Genomic DNA, 25,768 nt, shown 5'->3' with positions numbered 1-25,768 from the left:
GAGTTTACATGTAATGCATGTTCTCAAAGAAAACTTATAATTCGGCCATCACCAGCAAAAGTAGGCAATGAATCACCAATGTTTTTATAAAGAATACATGGTGATATACGTGGGCCGATCCACCCACCGTGCGGGCCGTTTAAGTATTTCATGGTATTGATTGACGCATCTAGTAGATGGTCAAGTGTGTCTCTTTTGACGACACGAAATACGGCTTTCGCAAAGTTCATTGCCCATATAATAAAGCTGCGAACGCAGTTCTCAGAGTATGCCATTAAGAAAGTAAAGCTTGATAATGCTGGTGAATTTACATCGCAAGCTTTTGATGATTATTGTATGTCAATGGAGATTGATGTGGAGCATCCAGTTCCCAATGTGTATACACAAAATGGCATGGCCGAGTCATTAATAAAACGGTTGCAGTTGATTGCAAGACCGTTAGTCTTGAGAACGAAGCTCCTAATTTCTGTATGGGGTCATGCTATATTGCATGCAGCCGCACTGGTTCAGTTAAGACCGAATGCATGATATAAGTACTCCCCATTACAATTGGCATCTGGGCAAGAGCCAGATATATCCCATCTCCGTGTCTTTGGGTGTGCAGTCTATGTTCCGATAGCACCGCCACAAAGAACAAAAATGGGCCCACAAAGGAGATTGGGAATGTATGTGGGTTATACGTCACCAAGTATAATAAGATATCTGGAACCAGTAACTGGTGATATGTTTACGGCACGATTTGCCGATTGCCATTTTAATGAGGATGAATTTCCAGCGTTAGGGGTGGAATTAATAGAATTCCTAAAGAAATTACTTGGTGTACACCGTTGTTGTTACACCTTGATCCCCCTACGAATCAAAGAGAGCTGGAAGTTTAGAAAATTGTGCATTTGCATAATTTGGCAAACCAGTTACCAGATGCGTTCACAGATACGAGAAGGGTGAAGAAGTCATGTATACCCGCTGAAAATGTTCCATCAAGAGTTGATATTCCTAAAGAACAAACTAATGGAAATAAAATGAATGAACCTAGATTTCAGTTAAAGAGGGAGATGCCAGCGGGTTCTAAAGATAAAAATCCCCGAAAGAAAAAGAAATTGGATGAACAAAGTAAGGTTCTAGAAGAACCTGATATTGAAAGATGTCTGAAAGAAGACATAAATAGAAATGTTCCAGAAGAACCTGATACTGAAAAATGTCTGAAAGAAGGCATAGATAAAGATGATCCTGATGACGAGAAGGAAACATAAAAGTATGAGATTTCCATCAACTACGCCCGAGATGAAAAGTTATGGATCAGAAATAAGATAAAAGATGTTGATGGAATGTTCTCCTTTTCTGTGTTCAATTCGATCATGAAAATGATGATCCCGATCCAAGGTCCATTTTGGAATGTCAAAAAAGACATGATTGGGAGGAGTGGAAGAAGGTCATTCAAATTGAATTACTCTCCCTAAATAAAAGAAATGTCTTTGGACCTATAGTCATAACGCCTGAGAACGTAAATCATGTTGGGTATAAGTGGGTATTCGTGCGAAAAGTAAATGAGAAAAATGAAGTAACACGATATAAAGCCCGATTAGTTGCCCAAGGTTTTTCTCAGAGACCGGGAATTGATTTTGAGGAAACGTATTCCCCGGTAATGGATGCAATTACGTTTAGATTTTTAATGAGCCTAACGGCATCTAAAAATCTTGAAATGCATCTTATGGACGTTGTGACTGCATATTTGTATGGATCGTTGGATAACGATATATATATGAAACTCCCTGAGGGATTGAAAATGCCAGGGGCATTAAAAGAAAAATCCAGGGAGATTTGTTCAGTCAAGTTACAGAGATCACTTTACGGATTAAAGCAATCTGGACGCATGTGGTACAATCGCTTAAGTGAATATCTTTTGAGTAAAGGATATGTGAATAATGCGATATGTCCATGCGTTTTTATAAAGAAATCGTCATCTGGCTTTGTGATCATTGATGTATATGTAGATGACCTGAACATAATTGGAACTCAAAAGGAGGTTGATGATGCTCAAACTCATATGAAAGAGGAGTTCGAAATGAAAGATCTCGGCAAGACAAAGTTTTATCTTGGGCTCCAGATAGAGCATCTCCGAGAAGGAATATTTGTGCATCAATCAAACTATACGAAAAGGTTATTGAAACACTTTCGTATGGACAAAGCGACTCCTTTGAGTACTCCAATGATTGGTAGATCTCTCAATATTGAGAGTGATCCTTTTAGGTCCTGCGAAGATAGCGAGAAGATATTAGGTCCAGAAGTACCTTATATGAGTGCTATCGGTGGTCTATTATATCTTGCAAACTGTACCAGACCAGATATAGCTTTTGCTACTAATCTACTGGCGAGATATAGTTCTGCTCCTACTCGCAGGCATTGGGACGGAATAAAGCACTTATTCCGTAACCTTTAATGTACAGCTGATTTAGGGTTAATGTATTTTAGAAAACCCGAGTTTGGTATGGTTGGTTTTGCAGATGCAGGATACTTATCAGATCCTCATAAGGCTCGATCGCAAACCGGCTATATTTTTACAATTGGTGGAACCGCGATCTCTTGGCGGTACCAGAAACAAACTCTGGTTGCGACTTCTTCGAATCATGCAGAAACTATTGCGCTTCACGAAGCATGTCGAGAATGTGTGTGGCTTCGATCAATGAGTCACCACATACAAGAATCAAGCGGGATAGTCAATGAGAAAGAGCCGACGAAAATATTTGAAGATAATTCGGCTTGTGTTGCTCAACTCAAGGAAGGCTACATTAAGAGCGACAGAACAAAGCACATCCCTCCAAGATTTTTCTTGTGCGTAAGGGAGCTCGAGAAAAATAAAGAAGTGGACATTGAATATGTACGGTCATGCGACAATCCGGCTGACTTTTTCACAAAAGCTCTTCCGACTGCAACGTTCCGAAAACACGTTTACGGTATCGGAATGCGATGTTTGCGTGATCTGTGAAGATAAGGCTATGTCCATTATTCTCAGGGGGAGATTACGACAGTGTACTCTTTTTTCTTTGTCATGGTTTTTGTCCCAATGGGTTTTTGCATGACTAGGTTTTTAACGAAACACTACGTAATACAAGATGAATAATCAAGGGGGAGTGTTGCAATTGATGATTCATCTAGTGGACAGATGTCTATGTCATATGTTGTCATTACATTACACTTGTCCTCTTCTTGGTTCATTTGTGCATCATCATCTTTTTGGTTTTGTCCTTTTCTTCTGGTTGATTTGATCAACCGACTTCCACACCACTATAAATAGTGATGGTCCCCTTTCCTAATTTTGTAACTTAAGAAGAAAATAAAATGATTCATCTTTGACTCTCTCTCTCACGTACTACATATATATATTAAATTAAAGTCAACATCTCATTTCTCATTTTTCCCATCGATCAGAATATACATATAAAATAAATAAACACAATTCTTCAACCTCACCTTTTATATATATATTAAAGTAGACATCTCATTTCTCTTTTTTCCCATCGAATATACATATAAAATAAATAAGCACAAATCTTCAACCTCACATTTTATTCACAACAAAATAAACATAGTCGATTAACTTAAGCCCAGCCTAATCTAAACCTGTGGGAGGCTTGATTTTTGGCTAACTTAGTTTGTTTAGGTCAGTCATGGTTTTGACGTTTATTTGATTTTTTTCAACTATACTTTACAGATATGTACAAAAATGACGAATATTAAACAGGCCTTTTAGTGTTGGTACCAAAACTACCAATACACGGTGGAATTTGGTCCTCAGTTTTTATACAGACAGGTATTCAAACTAAATTGTAGTATTGGAAACGTCACAGCAATAACAAACATCACAAAAAGAAAATTAGATGTCGTAGTCCCTATGCATATTTTTTTCATAAACTGATCAATCTGGGAAATGTTAAAAGAAAAAATCAAAATAATTTTTTTTTAATGACTCAGGTCATCCGAGCCCTAAAGACCCGACTAATCCCTGAAATCAGGAACAAGAACCGGTTCCTTCATCCCCTCCAATCCCCTCCAAACGCTGTTCAAACCCATGGAACTGAGCTTCCAGAGAATCACTGTGATGGAACTGAGCTTCCACAGAATCACTGTGCCAAAACCACATTGGTAAAAAAAACAAAATAATTCTAACTCAACATTTTAACATGAAGTTGAATTTCAACCAAAAGGAAACGTAATGTTCAAAAACGTAGCTCTGATTGCAGTTAAATTCATCTATACGAATCAAGGCCAAGTACGTACTGATCATAAAGAATTTGATTATTTCTTACGCGTGTAGACAAGGAATCTAATCTGTTTCACACTGATGTAAACACTCAAAATGGTAATGGACGTCGTTTCAGAAAATTCGATTTCGGCAACAAAACTTTACTGGGTTCGGATTCTCTATCGGCTGTATACTTTTAATGTAAAGAACCACATTCAAATTCTATCTGATATATACTCTCTGTTTTTAACACAATCTGATATATATACATGCAATTTGAAGATGCTAGTTTCATTCTGCTAAAATCAAAATGCTAATTTCATTATTTGATTTTTTTTTGGTAATTGATTTTTTTCCCTACAATGTAATATATCTTGCATGTGAAAAAAGCAGAAAGCTTTTAATTAAGCTTATTGCTTTGAATAGTAACACAAGAATCTGCGCAGTTAACAATAACAAAAATCTATATATATATATATATATATATATTTATATATTTATATATTTATATATTTTTGTTATTATTAGAACCGAACCACGATTGTTATGCATGCATGATACCCTTTATAATCTATACTAGACTTTGATCCGCGCGGACGTGCGAATATATTTTTCAAAAATATGTTTCTATTTGTTTTCATGTCAATAATATAAGGGGTAGGCAAAATACCCGAATCTGAAGTCGAACCGATCTCGATCCGAGAAAGTAGCACCAAACCCAAACCGAAATTGATTAAATATCTGAATTATTCAAAATTTTAGTTTTTGGAGAACCGAATCCGATTCGAACCGAAGTATTCCGGAGACCCGAATGTATCCGAAATAGATTTATATACTTATATATATTAATTATTTTTAGTTTTAATATATATAAAACATCTAGAATATATATGATACTTTTAAGCTGATTTAAATACTTGAAAATATATACAAATAATCAATAGTAAATATATAAAATACTAAGAGTATACTTGAAACACCAAAAATACTTAAAATAATTATTAATTCTCTATCCAAATATTTGAACTAAAATAATTTATATGCTAAGTTTAGGTATTCTGACATATGTTATTCAAATTTATATTTAATATATTATTTTGTTTATAGTTTTTGAGAAATTTAAAGTATATAAATATATAATGAATTTTAAAAAATTTAAATGGGTTATCTGAATTCGAACCGAACCCGCGAAAATCCGAAGCGAACCCGAACTGAAATTTAGAAATATTAGATTGAGGCTGAAATCTTTGACCCCGGAAACTCGAAACCCAAACATACCTGAACCGAACCCGATTAGGTACCAAATAGATATTTTCTCATAATATAATGGACTTCCAATTTTTCTTAAAAATATAAGGTCATTACTTCTTTTTTTCTCTTAATATACTCATATACATGTTCCAAACAAACCTATTTTTTGAAACTAAAATCTATGTTTTCAAACAAATTTTTTTTTTTAAAACTGCAATTCTTGTTTCCAAACAAACTTTTTTAAAAAAACTACAATCTATGTTTCCAAACAAACTTCTTTATAAAAATTGATGTACATGTCTCCAAATAAACATAATTTGTACCTGAGTTTTAATAAGATAGATGTAAAAGAGATGAAAAAGATTAAAAGACGCAAATAAGTATGGTTAACCTTTTTTTTTCTTTTCTTTCCACTGAAGGATTTCCATTGATATATAAACATAGTTACAAAAGATCCAACATCATATACGACCACGAAGACCTGGATCATTTTTACATTATACCTATGCTAATCCATTACCAAAGTCAACAGCCCGAGAACACCAACTAGGATATCCAATGGCAACATATGATTGAAATGTACTGACTGCTAGAGCACTTTCCGCTATAAGCCGGACTCCTCTATCTGCAGCCTGAGATTCAAAGACAACCTTCCAGTCCAAAAATTTGTAAGGAGACCCTTAATAACCACAGTTTTAGATTTGAAAGAGGGTCAAGCTTTTGGCCTGTTAATTGCCTTAACAAGAACCCTTCCTTCAAATGAAAAGTAGACCCTTGAGCGTTGATGACTAATCATACTTTCAACATCCCAGATTAAACCCAGATAATGAGCCTCATCTTTTGATTCCACAAGTCCAAAGGAGCGTCGACTGTGAAGTATAATCTGCCCTCTTGAACTTCTCAAAACCCAAGCAGCCCCAGCAACTTTTTTCTTCTTCTCCCACACAACACTAACTTCACATTTATCCATGTTATTTGGGGGGAGATATCCACTCCACACTTCTTTGCACCACTGACTCCCTACGAGTCGCTTCCCCTGTATCTTCCAATTCCTGCGCTTCATACCACAGTTCTGACTCCTCCCTGGCCTTGTTACAGAGCTGATCACTCTCAAACAGAAGCCCTTTGAATATCAATGAATTCCTATTCTTCCATAGATAGCAAAGGACCCAAGGAAAACATCGTGTAATGTCTTTCATCCCACACATTCTTTTCCAAGTCAAAATCAAAAGGTTTATGTTTGCAAAGAGAGACGAATCAGAAAAACCTTGAATAGGATGTGGAAAGCCAGAAGTTGCTCATACTTGTCTTGCAAAAGTGTAGTCAAACAAAACGTGATTCACTGACCTTGCCACAGTTTGACACACTTTATCACACTTCATACCTCTGGCTTTTAGACAATCCAGAACAGAAATTGCTCCTGATAATGCTTTCCAGATGAACACTTTGATTTTCGGAGGTGCCAGCAGCTTCCTCACCTCCATCTTCAGAGGGATTACATATGGTTTCACATTCTGTACTCTTAACAGCTCCTGATGATTCTTTAAAAAAGCAAGATCATACCCAGTCTTCACGGAATAGATTCCACTCCTTGAAAATCTCCAAATCCATGAGTCAGGCTCTGTCATAGTAGGTTGATTTCGCCGTAGAATCCTAACATCTCCAGGAACAAACAAGTCATTCAATTTGCTGTTATTCCATCTTCCTGACCGATGATCAATGATATCTGCCACACGAAGATTTACATCCAGATATCTCTGTCTTCTTATTGGAGCTCTGCATACTCCATCTTCATCTTCTAGCCAGGGTTCAGACCAAACGTAGATACTTTGACCATTCCCCACCGATCGCTTAATGCCCTGCTTCAACAAGTCTCTACCATATATAATACTTTTCCAAGCATATGAAGGCCCACTACCCAACTTAGCATCAAGAAAGCCAATATCTTCATAATATTTTCCTTTCATAACTCTAGACATTAGACAATCAACATCATGAGTTAGCCTCCAAGTCTGTTTGGCCAATAATGCCTGGTTAAAGCACTCCAGATCTTTGAAGCCCATTCCACCATTCTCTTTTGGTAGGCACATCTTCTCCCAACACAACTAATGTATCTTCCTTCTCTGCTCATCAGAGCTCCACCAAAAATTCGCCAAAACTCCATGTAAGCTCGAGATAAGGCTCTTAGGAATCTTGTATACAGACATGGCTGAAACAGGTAAGGCAGAGGCAACAGCCTTAATCAGAACTTCCTTTCCTCCTTGGGATAAAGTTCTTGCGTGCCATCCTGAAACCTTCCTACCTATTCTTTCCTTGAGGTAAGAAAACAATTTTACTTTAGATCCCTTCATACTCTCAGGAAGTCCAAGATATTTTGCCTCCCCTCCTTCAGCAAAGATGCCCAATGTCTGCTTAAATCTTGTTTTCTCCTTAGTCGAAACCCCTTTGCCAAACATGATCGATGATTTAGCAGGGTTAATGAGTTGACCCGTGGCATCTCCATAGCGTTTAAAAAGCCTTAACAACACCTCATTGTGTTCCTTATTTGCTCTGCACGAGAAAAGACAATCATCTGCGAAGAGCAGATGATTTATCGAAGGGCCCTGCAAGCCGAATCTAAAACCCGGTAAGCTTCCTTCTCTATCAGCTGCAGACATCAGATAAGATAATCCTTCTGTACAAAGGATAAACAGAAAATGCGATAAAGGATCCCCTTGTCTCAGTCCGCGCTGTGGAGTAATCATTCCATGAGGTTGATCGTTGATAAGCACAAAAAAAGTAACCGTTGAAACACATTTAATCACCCAGTTGACCCATTTCAAATCAAAACCCATAGCAACCAGAAGGGATATTAAATAACCCCATTCAATTCTGCCATACGCCTTTGACATGTCGGTCTTTACCACCATATAATCCGAAGCATCACTTCTTGGATCTCCTAAAGAATGAACCAACTCCTGAGCTATCGTTATATTATCCGAGAGAACTCTTTCGGAGACAAAAGCAGACTGAGTTGGTGAGACCAAATCATGAAGCCACGGTTGGAGTCTTGAAACCAAAATCTTGGAAACTATCTTGTACGCCACCGAGCAAAGACTGATTGGTCTTAAGTCCGAAATGGCTTCCGGGTCAAGAATTTTCGGTATCAAACACAAATGGGTATAATTCCATTCTTTAGGAAGTCTGCCTTCTTCAAAAAACCGTTGAACCACTCTCACCACCTGGTCTTCAATTACTCCCCAGATTTTTTGGAAAAAACAGCCCTGTCATACCATCAGGCCCCGTAGCCTTTTCAGGGTTTATTGAGAAAATCGCTTCTTTAATCTCCAGCCTTGAAACAGGGCCGTGATATCTTGCATATTTCTATTGTCTTATCCTTTCACCCATGTGCATTTTGATCATATAGACTAGGATTTTTCCACATTTAGGTTGCATTTTGCATACATGAGTCTTTATCAGGTGTTGGAGTACCACATGGAGTTCTTGGAGGCATTTGGGTGCATTTTGAGCTCAAAAGAAGTGTTCTAGGTGATCATTGGCCGAGCAGAGCATGGGAGAGACATCACGGAGCGACGCCATGAGGTCGCTCCAAACTACCTCTCAGAGCGACCCCGAGAAGTCGCTGGCCATCTCATCCCGGTGGAAGCCGAAAACTGACCCGGAGCGACCTATCAGAGCGACCACTCCAGGTCGCTCCCGAAGCCCAGAGCGACTTGGCCAGAGTGACACCCCGAGGTCGCTCGCATTTCTATCGCGTGACGACAACACAGTGGAACCGGAGCGACCTCTCAGAGCGACCCACTGAGGTCGCTCCCGAAGCCCGGAGCGACTTGTCGGAGCGACGTGTCGAGGTCGCTCCGCGTCTATTTGTTTGGCCGAATTCATGTTTTCTAAGGGTCTTTTGGTCATTTCATTATGCACGTTTTTACTTTTGAAAACCTATGTTTTAAGTATCTTTGGCAGCCACCAGGCAGATTATCTTTTGTTCTAAAGAAAAACCTTTGAAAAGTTCATCTCTTGAAATCTTTGTTCATCTAGTTATTGATATTCTGTGTTTCCAATTCATTGTTGTATCCCTCTGTACGATTAATCTTAAATCCAAAATGGGTTTAGGAGGAATCATGAAGAGTAGTGAGTAATCACCATTTGAATTCATGGGTTAGGAAGATTAAGGGTGATTAGGTTAGAGCTAGGATGTTTTAGTGTAGATCATTCCAAAACCTTGCTAGTAGAGTAATCATAATGCATCTTCTGAGTTAGCTTCTAAAAAGTTGATCTTTAGGCATTTCCCACCCAAAAGGTGTTCGATGAAATGTCTTAAACAACTCTTCTAAGCTTTTAGCATATTTTGCCAAAGACATTTGTTGTTAGAAGTGCTAAGATAGCCTTAGACCTGTTAATAATGATTGCTTCCATATTATTCAACCAAAGACATTTGTTGTTTGAAATGTGTTAGTAAATGAACATTCATCTAGACATAGAGTTTGTTTAGAATCGTGTCTAAGGTTAAGGTTGATAGTTTGATTGTTCGTCTGACATCCTTAGTTCGAAACTTGATCACCCAAGGTCTAATTCCTATGTCCATGAGTTCTCATTTTCCTTAGTTAAGAAAGTCAACTCATTTACCGCTTTTATTATTCTGAAACTGAATCAGCTTTATTCATTAGCTTAGAAATCATTTGAAATCACTGGTTGCACTTAGATTCAGTGAGTACTTGCATTCTCATTGCTTCGATTTCCCTTAGAATTGGTTCGACAATCATTTATACTACAACATTTGTCTTACGAGCCTTGAAAATTCTTAACATCAAATTGGCGCCGTTGCCAAATTCTGAGTTGATTTGAACATTGAGATTTAGTTACTTGTTTGAGACTAAGTCATTTTTATTTTCTTTTGTTACTGATTCTCTTTCTTCACCTCCCTTTAATCTACAGGTGTATGAACTTGCGGAGCAGGGGTCCATCAAACCTAGTTCCAAGAGCTGCAGACATCAGAGCTTTAGAAAGAGAGTGTGCTAGAAAGAGAAGAGAAGAAGAGCAACAGGCTCACTTGCAGAGATTGGATACTGATATGGGAGACATACCTCAAAATGATGCCAACAACGTTCCACAAAACCAACAGCGAGCAGCTCGATTCATTGGCACTTATGACCGCCCAAACATTCATGGTCATAGATTGGGAATTCGAGCACCAGCTGTAGTAGCCAACAACTTTGAGATCAAATCAGGACTCCTCAACGTGATCGAGAACAACAAGTATCATGGCTTGGCTCTAGAGGACCCATTTGATCACTTGGACAGGTTCGACAGCTACTGTGGGTTGTCAAAAACCAATGGTGTGTCTGAGGATGCCTTAAAGCTGAAGTTATTCCCTTTCTCTTTGGGGGATAAGGCACGACAGTGGGAGAAGTCTCTACCAGCGACTCTATCACCACTTGGGATGACTGCAAGAAAGCTTTCTTGGAGAAGTTCTTCTCTACTTCAAGAACTGCTAAGCTGAGAAATGAGATTTCCAGCTTTCAACAGAAGGCTTGGAAGGCTTCAGTGAAGCCTGAGAGAGATTCAAGGGCTACCAAGCTCAATGCCCACACCATGGTTTCTCTAAGGAGAGCTTGCTGAGAACATTCTACCGTGTTGCTCTTCCTAAATACAGGGCCAGACTGGATACAGCTAGCAATGGGTTCTTCTTGGGGAGAACTGAGGAAGATGCAGAAGAGCTGGTTGACAACATGGTAAAGAGTGATGCAGTCTACAGTGGAGACCACGACAGAGGCAGTAGAACAGATGACAAGCAGATGAGGAAGGAGTTATAGGCTCTCCAGGATAAGATTGATATTCTCATTGCTGATAAGGCCATCCAGGAGCAGCTGCACTTTGTTGGTAACCCAAACCAAGAAGCCACACCTGTTGTCCACGAAGTTGATGGTTTGGAAGGGCAAGAAGAGCTGTGCTTCATCAACAACAATGGTAGCTGGTACAAGAAAGAGCCAAACTTTCAGTACAACAACTACCAATAGAGATCTTACCCCAACAACCAACAGAGTGGTTATCAGCCTAGAACAACCAGCAAGCCAACTATCAGCCTCAACAAACCACTCCTCCTGGTTTCCACAACAAAGGACAACAACCTGCCCAACAACAACCTACTACTTCTACCTCTACTCCTCAGTCAGCAGCACTGATGCCCTACTAAAACAAATCTTGGAGTCTCAGACAAGAAGTGAGAAGCATGTTGGCTATGAGTTGAAGAACCTTCACTCAAAGATTGATGGAAGCTACAATGAGCTCAACAACAAGTTCAGAACCTTGGAGAACCAGTTTGCTGCCATGAACACTCAACAAAATCGCCAACAAGGTTCTTTACCTGGAAAATCTGAGCAAAACCCCAAGGAGACCATGAAAGCTATCACCCTCAGGAGTGGTAAGGAGTTACCTCAGAAAGCTCTCACCAAGGATGCTGAGAAACAAGGTGAGGGGGTTGCCATCAACATAGATGATGAAGTGGTGATTGTTGATGAGAAAATCAATGATGAAATCTTGGAGAAGATTGTGGAAGCAAAAGGTAAAGGAAAGGTTGGGGAAGAGAAGAAAACAGTGAAAGATGGTGAAGTTGTTGCTCCAGCAAGTGAGAATTCTTTTGTTCCTCCTCCCTATGAACCCAAACTACCATTCCCTGGTAGATTCAAGAGGCAGCTGCTAGAGAAGTACAAAGCTCTATTTGAGAAGCAAATGAGTGAAGTTCAAGTCACAATGCCCATCATTGATGCTTTCATGCTGATTCCTCAATATAGCAAGTTCCTGAAAGATGTTGTAGCTGCAAAGAAGAAGGAGATGGAGGGCATGATGATTCTCACTCATGAGTGCAGTGCCATCATCCAGAGGCTTGTTGTTCCAAAGAAGCTAGAAGATCCAGGATGCTTCACATTACCTTGTGCTCTTGGACCTATGGTATTTGATAGATGTCTCTGCGATTTGGGAGCTAGTGTCAGCTTGATGCCTTTATCTGTTGCTAAGAAGCTTGGTTTCACTCAGTACAAGAAGTGTAGACTGTCTCTGGTATTGGCTGATCGTTCAGTGAAGTACCCTGTGGGTATCTTGGAGGACCTCCCCGTTATGGTTGGAAAATATGAGATCCCTACAGACTTTGTGGTGCTTGAGATGGGTGAGGAAGCTGCAGATCCTTTAATCCTTGGAAGGCCTTTCTTAGCTACAGCAGGAGCAATTGTTAATGTGAAAGAGGGCAAGATTGATCTCCACTTGGGTAAAGGGCATGTTCTTCACTTTGACATCAAGGAGGTAATGAAAAACCAACAGTTCAAGGGCAAGTTTTCTACATTGAAGAGATGGATGCCCTTGCTGATGAGCTCCTTGAAGAGTTGTCACTAGAAGACCCTCTACAGCATGCTTTGACGATAGAGAGGCCAGCTGAAGTGATTCAGAACCTGGAGAGTGCTGCCTATGGGATGATGTTGGATTCACACAGAGGATTTGGTAGTAAGGATCAGTATGAGGAGCTGCCTCAAATTGTCCATCAGGAAGCCTCGGTCATTCAACAAGGGGACACCCAGCAAGACGACTGGAGCGAGCTTAAGGCGCCTAAAGTGGAGCTTAAACCTCTCCCCAATGGTGTAAGGTATGCATTTCTTGGTCCTAATGGAACTTATCCAGTCATTGTGAGTAGTGAACTTACTGAAACTGAGCTATCTGAACTTTTGAAAACACTTAAAAGATTTAGAAAAGCAATAGGTTACTCACTTGATGACATCAAGGGAATATCACCCTCTTTGTGTATGCATAGGATACATCTTGAGGATGAATCAATGACTTCTATCGAGCATCAAAGAAGGTTAAATCCTAACCTGAAGGATGTTGTAAAGAAAGAGATTCTTAAACTCTTAGATGCTGGTGTTATCTACCCTATCTCAGATTCTAAATGGGTATCTCCTGTGCATGTTGTGCCAAAAAAGGGTGGTATAACTGTGATTAAAAATGACAAGGATGAATTGATACCAACAAGAACAGTCACTGGGCATAGGATGTGTATTGATTACCGAAAACTGAACTCTGCATCTAGAAAAGATCATTTTCCACTTCCATTTATTGATCAGATGCTTGAGAGACTTGCAAATCATCCATTCTATTGTTTTCTTGATGGATATTCAGGATTCTTCCAGATCCCCATACATCCCAATGATCAGGAGAAAACAACATTCACATGTCCTTATGGTACCTTCGCATATCGAAGAATGCCATTTGGTCTATGTAATGCTCCAGCCACCTTTCAAAGGTGCATGATGTCGATCTTTTCTGATCTGATTGAGGATGTTGTGGAGGTGTTCATGGATGATTTCTCTGTCTATGGATCTTCGTTTTCTGCTTGTTTGTCAAATTTGTGCAGGGTCCTACAGAGATGTGAAGACACCAACCTTGTGCTGAACTGGGAGAAGTGTCACTTCATGGTCAAAGAAGGGATTGTGCTGGGGCACAAGATTTCAGAGAAGGGGATTGAGGTGGATAAGGCCAAAATCGATGTTATGGTTGGTTTGCCCCCACCAAAGACAGTGAAAGACATCCGAAGTTTTCTTGGTCATGCTGGGTTTTACAGGAGATTCATAAAGGACTTCTCCATGATCACTAGACCATTGACCAGGCTGCTGTGCAAAGAAGCCACCTTCAGCTTTGATGTGGAGTGTCTAGAAGCCTTCAAGAAGCTGAAAGGTGAACTCATCAGTGCTCCAATTGTCCAGCCACCTAATTGGGATCTCCCTTTGAGATCATGTGTGATGCTAGTGATTATGCTGTGGGAGCTGTTTTGGGGCAGAAGAAAGATGGCAAGACCCATGTGATCTACTACGCGAGCCAAACCCTGAATGATGCTCAGATGAGATATGCCACAACAGAGAAGGAGATGCTAGCCATTGTCTTTGCCTTTGAGAAGTTCAGAAGCTACTTGGTGGGATCTAAAGTCATTGTCTACACAGATCATGCTGCGTTGAGACACCTTTTGGCGAAGAAGGATGCAAAGCCCAGGCTCTTGAGATGGATTCTTTTGCTGCAAGAGTTTGATTTAGAGATCAAGGACAAGCCAGGAGTTGAGAATGGTGTAGCTGATCACTTGTCCAGGCTGAGAGTGGAGTGTGGCATTCCAATTGATGAAGGACTCCCTGAGGAACAGATCATGGCTATTGGAGCAGTGATAGCAGTTTGTGAGACTGGAAGGAAGCTTGAAGAAGTCAAGGCAACAGAAGAGAAAGAACCTTGGTATGCTGATTTGGTGAATTACCTAGCCACAGGAAAAGAGCCTTTGAATCTTGTGGGTTATGCCAAGAAGAAGTTCTACAAGGATGTGAAGAGATACTACTGGGATGAGCCCTACCTCTACATTCTCTGCAAAGATCAACTTTATAGGAGAGTGGTTGCTAATGAGGAGATTGATGGGATCCTTACACAGTGTCATGGATCATCTTATGGAGGCCACTTTGCTACCTTCAAGACTGTTGCTAAGGTGTTACAAGCTGGATTCTGGTGGCCACACATGTTCAAGGACACACAAGACTTTGTTTCAAGGTGTGATTCATGCCAAAGGAGGGGAAACATCACCAAGAGGAATGAGATGCCTCAGAATCCAATCCTTGAAGTTGAAGTGTTTGATGTGTGGGGTATTGACTTCATGGGGCCATTTCCATCATCACATGGCAACAAGTACATCCTGGTAGCTGTTGATTATGTCTCAAAATGGGTGGAAGCTATTGCAAGTCCCACCAATGATGCAAGAGTGGTAATCAAGATGTTCAAGAGCACCATCTTTCCAAGGTTCGGAGTTCCAAGAGTTGTAATCAGTGATGGAGGGTCTCATTTCATCAACAAACTGCTTGAGGGACTTCTCAGGAAGAACGGTGTTAAGCACAAGGTTGCAACTCCTTACCATCCTCAAACAAGTGGTCAAGTTGAGATTTCTAACAGAGAGATCAAGTCCATTTTGGAGAAGATTGTGGGGATTACAAGGAAGGATTGGTCAGTTAAGCTTGATGATGCGCTTTGGGCTTATAGGACAGCTTACAAGACACCTCTGGGGACCACACCTTTCAACCTAGTGTACGGGAAAGCTTGCCATCTACCAGTGGAGCTTGAGTACAAGGCACTTTGGGCAGTAAAGTTGCTGAACTTTGACATCAAGAGTGCCAAGGAGAAAAGGCTTTTTCAGCTACATGAGCTTGATGAGATAAGAATGGATGCCTTTGAAAACTCAAGGATCTACAAGGAGAAGACTAAAGCTTTCCATGACAAGAATATCCTAAAGAGAGAGTTTAAAGAAGGAGATCAAGTTCTTCTCTACAACTCAAGACTGAAGTTGTTTCCAGGAAAGCTTAAGTCAAGGTGGTCCGGCCCTTTCAAGGTCAAAGAGGTTAAGCCATATGGAGCAATAGTTTTGTGAAGTACTGATGGAAGAGACTTTACAGTCAATGGGCAAAGGGTTAAGCTCTACATGGCAGATGCACCTGAGGAAGATTGAGTTTCAACTCTACTGTCTGGTCCTACCCCAGCCTAATCCAAAAGGAGGCAAAGTCAAGCTAGAGACTTAAAACAAGCTCACTTGGGAGGAAGTCCCATGCGTATCCTTGTACATATTGCATTGGTATTTCCATTTTCATCATATTTCATAAAAAAATAAAAATAAAAAAAAGGGAAAAGTCTGGTCCAAGCTGGGAGCGACGTGATCAGAGCGACTGGTCCAAGTCGCTCGCATTTTCGGTGTCCGGAGCTCGAGAGTCGCTCTCAGAGCGATGTCTCGCAGCGACCACGTGAGGTCGCTCGCATTTTCTGTGACTGGGAGCGATGTGATCAGAGCGACTCGGCTAAGTCGCTCGCATTTCTGTCTCCGGGGCTCGAGAATCGCTCTCGGAGCGACGTCTCGCAGCGACCACGTGAGGTCGCTCGCATTTTCTATCGATCAGAGCGACGTCTCGCAGCGACCACGTGAGGTCGCTCGCGTTTTCTGTCGATCATAGCGACGTCTCGCAGCGACCACGTGAGGTCGCTCGCGTTTTCTGTCGATCACGACACGAGAAAACGACCCGGAGCGACCTATCAGAGCGACCACTCCAGGTCGCTCTCGAGCCGGTCCTGGTAAGTCCCTCTTCGATTTTGTCCGGTTTAATTCGAGTTAACCAGCCCTAAACCTAACCGGACGACCCTAGACCTATCCATACCCACGACCTTCATCTCTTTCACTCTCCCTTCCTCTCACAAACACTCATACTCTCTCAAACAAACCCATACCAAAAATCTCCTAACTTTCTCAATTCTCACCCAAATCTCCTAGTTCTTGTTTCTAAATCCAAGGTTTCGCCCCAACAGTTTATTCCTCACCACCCATTCCCCATTTCTTTCATCCAAAGCAAGGTATTGTGTTTTTAAATTCAAATTCGTAGGTCCATGAACCCTAGAATTTGAAAATCGAAATTTGGTCATTTTCTTGCTTGATTGTGGTAAAATAGACTAGGGAAAGCTTATATATCAAGTTGGGTTGTTGAATTGATGGTGGAATTGAGCTTAATTTGAACTTTGGCAAAATTAGGGTTCATGGATTTGGGGCTTTTCGAAATTGATCCTAATTGAGTGTGTTAGTGGGTGAGTTAGTATGTTAAGGTGTTGAAAGGTTTGATTAGAGAACCCTCTCATTCTAGAATTACTTTGATTATTGAATTTTACTTGTCTTGTAATTTTCACATGATGAAAAGATTGAGAATTGTGATTCTTTACGTTGCTTCTTGAAGTTTACATTTGCAAAGTCAATCGACTTATCCCTTTCCAAGTTTTGTATTTCTCAGGTACAATGGTTAAGAAAACTAAGGGAAAGTCGGATGCTGAGAGGCAAGAACCTGAAAGTCAAGAGTCTTCGTTGAGAGGAAAGGCTTTAGCCTCGGAACGAGCTGGTTCTGGGACACAAAGGACTTCTCGACAGCAAACCGTGGCTGCAAAGAAGGCAAAGGAGCAAGAGAAGAGGGCAGGAAAGAGTATAGCAGTTGCCACAGATGAGGAGAGTGGCGATGAAAGTGCAGATGAGCAGGCTCCTACAAAGAGGGCCAAGATGTCCAAGGGAAGGAGGTTGCTGATGATAGAGACAGGGCGAAAACTCCATCTGAGGAAGAGCTGTATCATCATTTGCTGAATGGGGTAACTTGGACTCCAACCAGATTCGCTGACCTTGATTTGCTGAAGGAGGTGGGTCTCGATTCTGATATTGAGGCAATGCTGGGGCACCTGAAGATGCCCAAACTCCTCACCATGGCCTACCCTGCCTACCGGGATGTCTCCTGTCAGTTCTTGTCTTCCCTTGAGGTCACTTACCATGACGCTCCGCACGTGAGGCAAGGATGGGGCAAAATAAAGTTCAAGGTCAATGGGAGAGAGTACAACATGAACTTCAAAGACATTGGGAGAGTCATGGGTTTCCAAGACTTGGCAGACTACTCCCTTCCCAAGTGTGAAAACCTCCCCACTCAGCTTTGGAAGTTAATCACTGGAAACAAGCACTCTACCGGGGCTGACAAGAACTCACATATCCGGCACCCGTCTGTACGCTACCTCCATAGGATGCTCGTCCATGCATTCTACCCACGGAAGCAAGCTGGTAATGTCACCGAGGAAGACATGCGACTGCTCTGCCCGGCTATCCGCCCCTACGCCCCACCTGGAACGTTGCCCCTTCCAAGCAACGACATCTATGCTTCCTTCGGGATGGTCAGCTTCTTCGTGAATCGTCTCGAGCACTACAGAGACTGGGCATGGTACACAACTGATTCGCAACCAAAGGTTGGGATAGGCGGGATGATCACACCACTGCTCCAATTTCTGAATGTTCCCTTGGGAAAGGACGCAGCAGGGCCTAAGTTCATCGATGGCACTTACTTGAGGATTGCCACCTATTTCAGTGGGATGTATGGGAAGGACTACGTCTACCACTACTACTTGCAGGGCAAGCCGGTCGAAGTGGTTCTTCCAAACCAGAGACTGACGAGCTTAGAGAGACCTGGAGCTATCAGCTTCAACTTATCCCAAGAAGACTTTCTTGGAGAACACGGGTCTCTCGGTCCCATTGCTGCACCAAGGAAAAGGAGTGTTCCGACGAGACACGACTTCACGGAACCTCCTAGGGAAGAATCTGTACCCATCTATGGACCTCCACGCTACTACTTCAAGCCACATGATGGAGTCCTTCCCCCTGGTGCGCTTCGTGACGCTCATGACCACATTGCCGACTTCAGCGATGGAACAAGGCACAAGACAGAACAATCGAAAAGCTGAAGGACAAGTGCAAGGCGCTGAGCAAGACGGTGAAGAAGCAAGCAAAGACTTCAGCCAAGTTCATGAAGAAGATGGCCGATGTCTTGACCAGAGGAGGAATAGCTGGATGTAGCTCAGCGGACTTCGCCTTCGCGAACACATCAGTCCCCCAGCCCCCACCTCAGCCCACTGATCTTGGTTTCCCACTCACTGGTAGACAGCTCCAGCGAAAATGGAGGAACCCACCCACTCAGCCTTCCGCCTCTGGAAACAAGTCCCCATCCCTAGCCTCTTCAGAAAGTGAGGCTGAGATTGAAGAGGTTTAGAGCCAACAATGGTATGGAGACTACAGCTCAGGACATGGAGGTTACTACACCACGTTCCCACCGGACGACGATGATGCTGGGGCATCTGCCCCCACTCACTATCCTTGAAGGTACTTCTCTACTTTTCCTTGTATATACCATTTTGTTTTTGCATATTAGTTTTCTCTTTTTGGGTATCTCTCTCTCCTTGACAACACAGAGACTGTGTCATTTAAGTTTCGGGGAGGTACCAAGTATTTGATCATGTTTGCTTTGATGTTGTTTCATTGAGTCATGCATTGCATGCCTATTTGCATAAAAAAAAAAATTTCATTTAGTTTGCATCATTTGCATTTCTAGGAGAATCTAGAGCATATAGGTTGCATTTACTTGCATTGGGAGCAATGATTTGAAATGCCTTGTAAAGAACATTACTTTGCACCTGAGTAGCTTATGCACCTCTCAAAAACACTTGTATGCTTCGAGCCTTGAAAACTCTTCCTGAAACTTGTTGATTGCTGAAACTCAACCTTTGAAGCCAACTACAACCTTGTTTGAACTGAACGAACTTAATGCTTCTTGCTTATGGTGCCTTGTGTACTGAGCCATGGATATACACACTTGAGTTGTCACATCCTTTATGCCAATCTTTTTGACAAACTCGAGTGGTACACCATTCCCAAAACCCTTCCCTCTTTTTGAGCTTTCATTATTTGATAAGTGAGGCCTTTTTCGGAAAGCCTTACATGTGCATAATGTTGAGAGTATCGGGAACGACAATGCTTGGTCTTCATTCTTGCTAGATTAGACACTCTATTGTGTAGCTATAGGTGGGGGTGAGTGTTGTGACTATGGTTTGGAAGCATGAAAAGTTCGAAGGAAAAGAATAGACTCTCTGTGTTTAAATGGATAATCTTATTGGAATTAATAGATAAACGTCTAGCTCGAGTTTATGAAAAGTTTTGGCCCCCGAAAAAAAAAAATATATATATATATAAAAAAAAAAAAAAAAAAAAGAAAAAGAAAGAAAATGGGGCTAGCAAATTTGTTTAGAGCTAAGATTTGTTTAGAAGTTGAGAAAATCCTTCATAGATTTCAAAGAAAAAGAGTTTTATGTGCAAAGTGTTCTTGGGATCTTTTGGTGAGAGATGGGAGTTGGGTTTGACATTGGGAAGTGATTGTGTAACTTATATGTTTGGGAAAATGGTAGAACAATGGAGATTGAGCATTGTATGCATGAGTTGGTCCCTTTCTTAGATATATTATGTGCAATATCAAGGCTACTTGTTTTGAGAGTAAACCACTTTAAAAGATCATGGATTTTGAACCTCTTGACCCACTTGAATAAAAGCCTTCCCTTACTCAACCAAATGATTTGGACCAATTGACCATTTGCAAGAATTCACTTAATGTTTTATGCTTAATGAATGTGAGAGTTGGTTGATTTGAATGTGTGGATGCTTGATGATGAGTATAAGGGCAAAATGAGTTGAGATAGGCCTAGAGAAGCTAGAGTGTAATAAGAGAGTGTGCTCATGTTGGATTAGATGTTGAATTGAGTGCTAGTTGTGTTTCTTTTGGCTATGAGCTCCCACCTTCAAACCTCTCTCCCTATGAGTTCTAGAAATTTCACTTGTAGACAAGTAAAAGAACAAGTTTGGGGGAGTTGATATCTTGCATATTTCCATTGTCTTATCCATTCACCCATGTGCATTTTGATCATATAGACTAGGATTTAACCACGTTTAGGTTGCATTTTGCATACATGAGTCTTTATCAGGTGTTGGAGTACCACATGGGGTTCTTGGAGGCATTTGGGTGCATTTTGAGCTCAAAAGAAGTGTTCTAGGTGATCATTGGACGAGCAGAGCATGGGAGCGATATCACGGAGCGACGCCATGAGGTCGCTCCAAACTACCTCTCAGAGCGACCTCGCTGGAGCGACCCCGAGAAGTCGCTCGCCATCTCATCCCGGTGGAAGCCGAAAACTGACCCGGAGCGACCTATCAGAACGACCACTCCAGGTCGCTCCCGAAGCCCAGAGCGACTTGGCCAGAGTGACACCCCGAGGTCGCTCGCATTTCTATCGCGTGACGACAACACAATGGAACCGGAGCGACCTCTCAGAGCGACCCACTGAGGTCGCTCCCGAAGCCCGGAGCGACATGCCGAGGTCGCTCTGCGTCTATTTGTTTGGCCGAATTCATGTTTTCTAAGGGCCTTTTGGTCATTTCATTATGCACGTTTTTACTTTTGAAAACCTGTGTTTTAAGTACCTTTGGCAGCCACCAGGCAGATTATCTTTTGTTCTAAAGAAAAACCTTTGGAAAGTTCATCTCTTGAATCATCTTTGTTCATCTAGTTATTGCAATTCTGTGTTTCCAATTCATTGTTGTATCCCTCTGTATGATTAATCTAAAATCCAAAATGGGTTTAAGAGGAATCATGAAGAGTAGTGAGTAATCACCATTTGAATTCACGGGTTAGGAAGATTAAGGGTGATTAGGTTAGAGCTAGGATGTTTTAGTGTAGATCATTCCAAAACCTTGCTAGTAGAGTAATCATAATGCATCTTCTGAGTTAGCTTCTCAAAAGTTGATCTTTAGGCATTTCCCACCCAAAAGGTGTTCGATGAAATGCCTGAAACAACTCTTCTAAGATTTTAGCATATTTTGCCAAAGATATTTGTTGTTAGAAGTGCTAAGATAGCCTTAGACCTGTTAATAATGATTGCTTCCATATTATTCAACCAAAGACATTTGTTGTTTGAAATGTGTTAGTAAATGAACATTCATCTAGACATAGAGTTTGTTTAGAATCGTGTCTAAGCTTAAGGTTGATAGTTTGATTGTTCGTCTGACATCCTTAGTTCGAAACTTGATCACCCAAGGTCTAATTGCTATGCCAATGAGTTCTCATTTTCCTTAGTTAAGAAAGTCAACTCATTTACCGCTTTTATTATTCTGAAACTGAATCAGCTTTATTCATGAGCTTAGAAATCATTTGAAATCACTGGTTGCACTTAGATTGAGTGAGTACTTGCATTCTCATTGCTTCGAATTCCCTTAGAATTGGTTCGACAATCATTTATACTACAACATTTGTCTTAGGAGCCTTGAAAACTCCTAACATCAGGCGGGTTATATCTTCATTCATCAGAAGGTTTACTCTAGGCTGCATATCACTAAACCACTGTGTGAAAGGTGCAGGGTTGGAGGATCTGAAAAAGTTGGTAAAGAAATCCACCGCCACTTCACCCTTAGCAACTTCGGAGAAAACCTCCACTCCTTCCATATTCAACAGTTTATGAATGGTATTTTTTGCCCGAGAGGCTTTTACTGAGTTATGGAAGAATGTAGAGTTTCTATCTCCTCCATTTAGCCACTTATCTTTACTTTTCTGCAGCCAGAACATCTCTTCATCTCTGTAAGTCCTAGCCAAATCTCGCTTCAGAAAATGCATTTAGGGATGGAAGGATGAAAAGCGGACTGTTCCTGTTCCAAAGCAATCTGAGCTTGAGTAATTCTATCTTTCGAATTCATATTCACTCTTCTCTTCAAACTGCTTAAAGACTTCCTACAAGCCTTAATACCATCTGAAAGAGAAAAAGCCCCATTAACAGTAGCAAATTCCCACGCATTCTTTATATTTGCCTGCACACCATCCACTTTAAGAAGTCTTTTGTCAAAGCGAAAGCAGCCTCTGTACGTAAGATTCTTGCGCTTCAATCAGATGTGTTGCTCAAAAAAAAAAAAAAAATCTATTCAGGATCTTTGGATCTACGCTTATTTTCAATTCGTAATTTTGTCGCTTAATACGCCCTTCCTCTCGCCTCTGGATTGTTTGTTTGCTGGCCAAAAAATAAGAAAAATAATATGTTTGTTTATATTCCACACATAAACAAATTTATTTTCCTTGATGTCGACAAAATACATACTTTTATTTTATCTTTCACGTTGCCATCAATTATACTTTATACTTGTACGTTATCATAAATATAATTTTTCTACAACGTAAATCTGATGCTGAAAAAAACATGAGATATGGACTAATTAATTGTTAAGACATGTCAAATATAATTTTCTTACCATTTAAAATGCTTAGGATTTACCAATCACTACAAGAAAACAGCGATATTCTGACGGACATTCCGACGGAAAATGAAATCCTCGGAATATACCGAGGAATTTCCGAGGAAATTCCGAGGAAACACAAAATTGGGTTTCCTCGGAATTTCCTCGGAATATACCGACGGAATTCCGAGGAAACTACAGTCCGTCGGAATATTCCGAGGAAATTCCGAGGAAAACTCTGTTCCTCGGAAAAAACCGATGAATTCCGAGGAAATATTATAGCCGTTGGAGAGCCGTTGGGGGATTTTACAAAATTCCGAGGAAATTCCGACGAACTAGTTTTGTCCGTCGGAATTCCGTCGGAATTTCCTCGGTATGTCGGCAGGATTTAAACTATAAATACAAGCACTCCTCTTCCTCTTCATTCACTTCATATCTTCATCCTCCCTCTTACTCTATTTACACACGAATTTGATTCATAAAAAATATGTCTTCTTCAAATTATTTTCGTTCTTGGATCGATCGACCTCATTTGGATCCGAACACGAGATTGCTTACGGAAGAATACCAACGAGGTATAACTGAATTCATGGGGTTAGTTCACCGACAACCGGAAGCAAAAACAGGTATGTTAAGATGTCCTTGCTCTAATTGTAAAAATAGAAAGGTTATTAAAGAGTGGGATGTTTGGACTCATCTATATTTGAGTGGGTTTACACGAAGTTACAAAATTTGGTATCATCATGGGGAAACTGATTATGAACATGGTAGTACTAGTGAACCTCAGCCAGCGGTTAGATTAGAAGAACCAATTAGAACGGATGTAGATTATGGTGTAGGTACTGAGCAGATGGTAAATGATCATTTTAGAGGGGAAGATTTACCCAATGCAGAAGCTAGGAGATTTTATGATATGTTGGATGCTGGAAAGCAACCATTGTACGAAGGTTGCAGAGATGGTCATTCAGCTTTATCATCTGCTACAAGATTGATGGGCATTAAAACAGATTATAATTTGGCTGAAGACTGTGTGGATGCGATTGCTGATTTTGTAAAAGGTATTCTACCCGAGGATAATGTAGCTCCTGGTTCATACTACGAGGTTCAGAAACTCGTAGCTGGTCTTGGTTTATCGTATCAGGTAATAGATGTATGCAGCGACAACTGCATGATTTATTGGAGGGTGGATGAACAGCGGGTTACATGCAAATTTTGTGGAAAGCCTCGTTATAAAGATACAATTGGAAGAGTTCCAGTGCCATATAAAAGGATGTGGTATTTACCTTTGACGGAAAGGTTGCAGAGGTTGTATCTGTCTGAACGCACAGCGCAACCAATGAGATGGCATGCGGAGCACTCAACAGATGGTGAGATCAGACATCCTTCAGATGCAAAAGCGTGGAAGCATTTCCAATCAAAGTATCCCGACTTTGCGTATGAGAGAAGAAATGTCTACCTTGGATTATGTACTGATGGTTTCAGTCCGTTTGGCAAGAGTGGAAGACAGTATTCTCTATGGCCCGTCATTCTTACACCATACAACCTCCCCCCAAACTTGTGCTTGCGACGAGAGTTTTTGTTTCTCTCGATTCTCGTTCCCGGACCAGAGCATCCTAAGAGATCACTTGATGTGTTTCTTCAGCCACTAATATATGAGTTGCAACAACTATGGGCTCAAGGTGCTGAAACATACGATGTTTCGTGTAAAGAAAACTTTCAAATGCGGGCAGTACTAATGTGGACAATAAGTGATTTTCCAGCATATGGTATGTTGTCTGGATGGACAACGCATGGAAGGCTATCATGTCCATATTGTCAAGATAACACTGATGCTTTCCAACTAAAGCACGGAAGGAAAACGTGTTGGTTTGACTGTCACAGGAGATTCCTACCACCTGATCATCCATATCGTAGGAGTAGGAATTTGTTTACGAAGAACAAGAGGGTGTTTGACAGTCCACCTCCGGAAATTTGTGGGAAAGATTTGAAGATACAACTAAGAGATTTTGGTGCAGAAAGGACGCCAGAAGTCGGTGGACATGAGCGTTTTCCGGTAGATGCTGTTGGAGAACTACATAACTGGCACAAAAAAAGTATTTTCTGGGATCTGCCATACTGGGAGGATCATCTGCTAAGGCATAATTTAGATGTCATGCATATTGAGAAGAACTTTTTTGACAATCTCATGAACACGATCCTTAATGTTCAAGGTAAAACAAAGGATAATTTGAAGTCAAGACTGGATTTAGTCGATATATGTGCTCGTTCAGAACTTCATGTTGATGAGAATGGTAGGGCTCCTTTTCCCATATACCGACTTGATGCAGCGGGAAAAGATGCGTTCTTTGATTGGATTTCAAACGATGTGGAATTTCCAGACGGTTACGCATCAAATTTGCGTAACTGTATCGACAGAAAGGAAGGAAAGTTTACTGGCTTGAAAAGCCACGATTGCCATGTAATGATGCAGCGCCTCCTTCCGTTCGCCTTCAAGGAAATATTACCACGAAATGTTCATGAAGCAATTGCAGGGATAAGTGGTTTCTTCCGCGATTTATGCACGAGATCAGTGACTCTTGAAGGTATTGAAAATTTGAAGACTAACATAGCCG

At 41.0% G+C, this 25,768-nt stretch overlaps 1 protein-coding gene and 1 non-coding gene across 2 annotated transcripts; both read right to left on the bottom strand.

Annotated features, from left to right (window-relative positions):
• Positions 1-7,596: 7,596 nt before the first annotated feature.
• Positions 7,597-8,382, bottom strand: LOC106417094. The gene has a single exon (XM_013857953.1). It carries the CDS (start codon positions 8,380-8,382, stop codon positions 7,597-7,599), a length of 786 nt encoding a protein of 261 aa, XP_013713407.1.
• A 2,602-nt stretch (positions 8,383-10,984) lies between these two features.
• On the bottom strand, positions 10,985-11,090 carry LOC125593532. Its single transcript, XR_007329436.1, has one exon. It is a non-coding gene; the product is annotated as a small nucleolar RNA R71 (small nucleolar RNA).
• Between the last annotated feature and the right edge of the window lie 14,678 nt (positions 11,091-25,768).

This window comes from Brassica napus, chromosome C9 (genome assembly GCF_020379485.1).
Source record: "Brassica napus cultivar Da-Ae chromosome C9, Da-Ae, whole genome shotgun sequence".
NCBI lineage: Eukaryota > Viridiplantae > Streptophyta > Magnoliopsida > Brassicales > Brassicaceae > Brassica > Brassica napus.
Note: the sequence above shows the minus strand (reverse complement) of the source record. Positions and strands in the feature narration are given on the sequence as shown.

Excerpts from the sequence above, each read along its gene's own strand:
- LOC106417094 (XM_013857953.1), bottom strand. The coding sequence starts at position 8,382 with ATGTCAAAGGCGTATGGCAGAATTGAATGGGGTTATTTAATATCCCTT.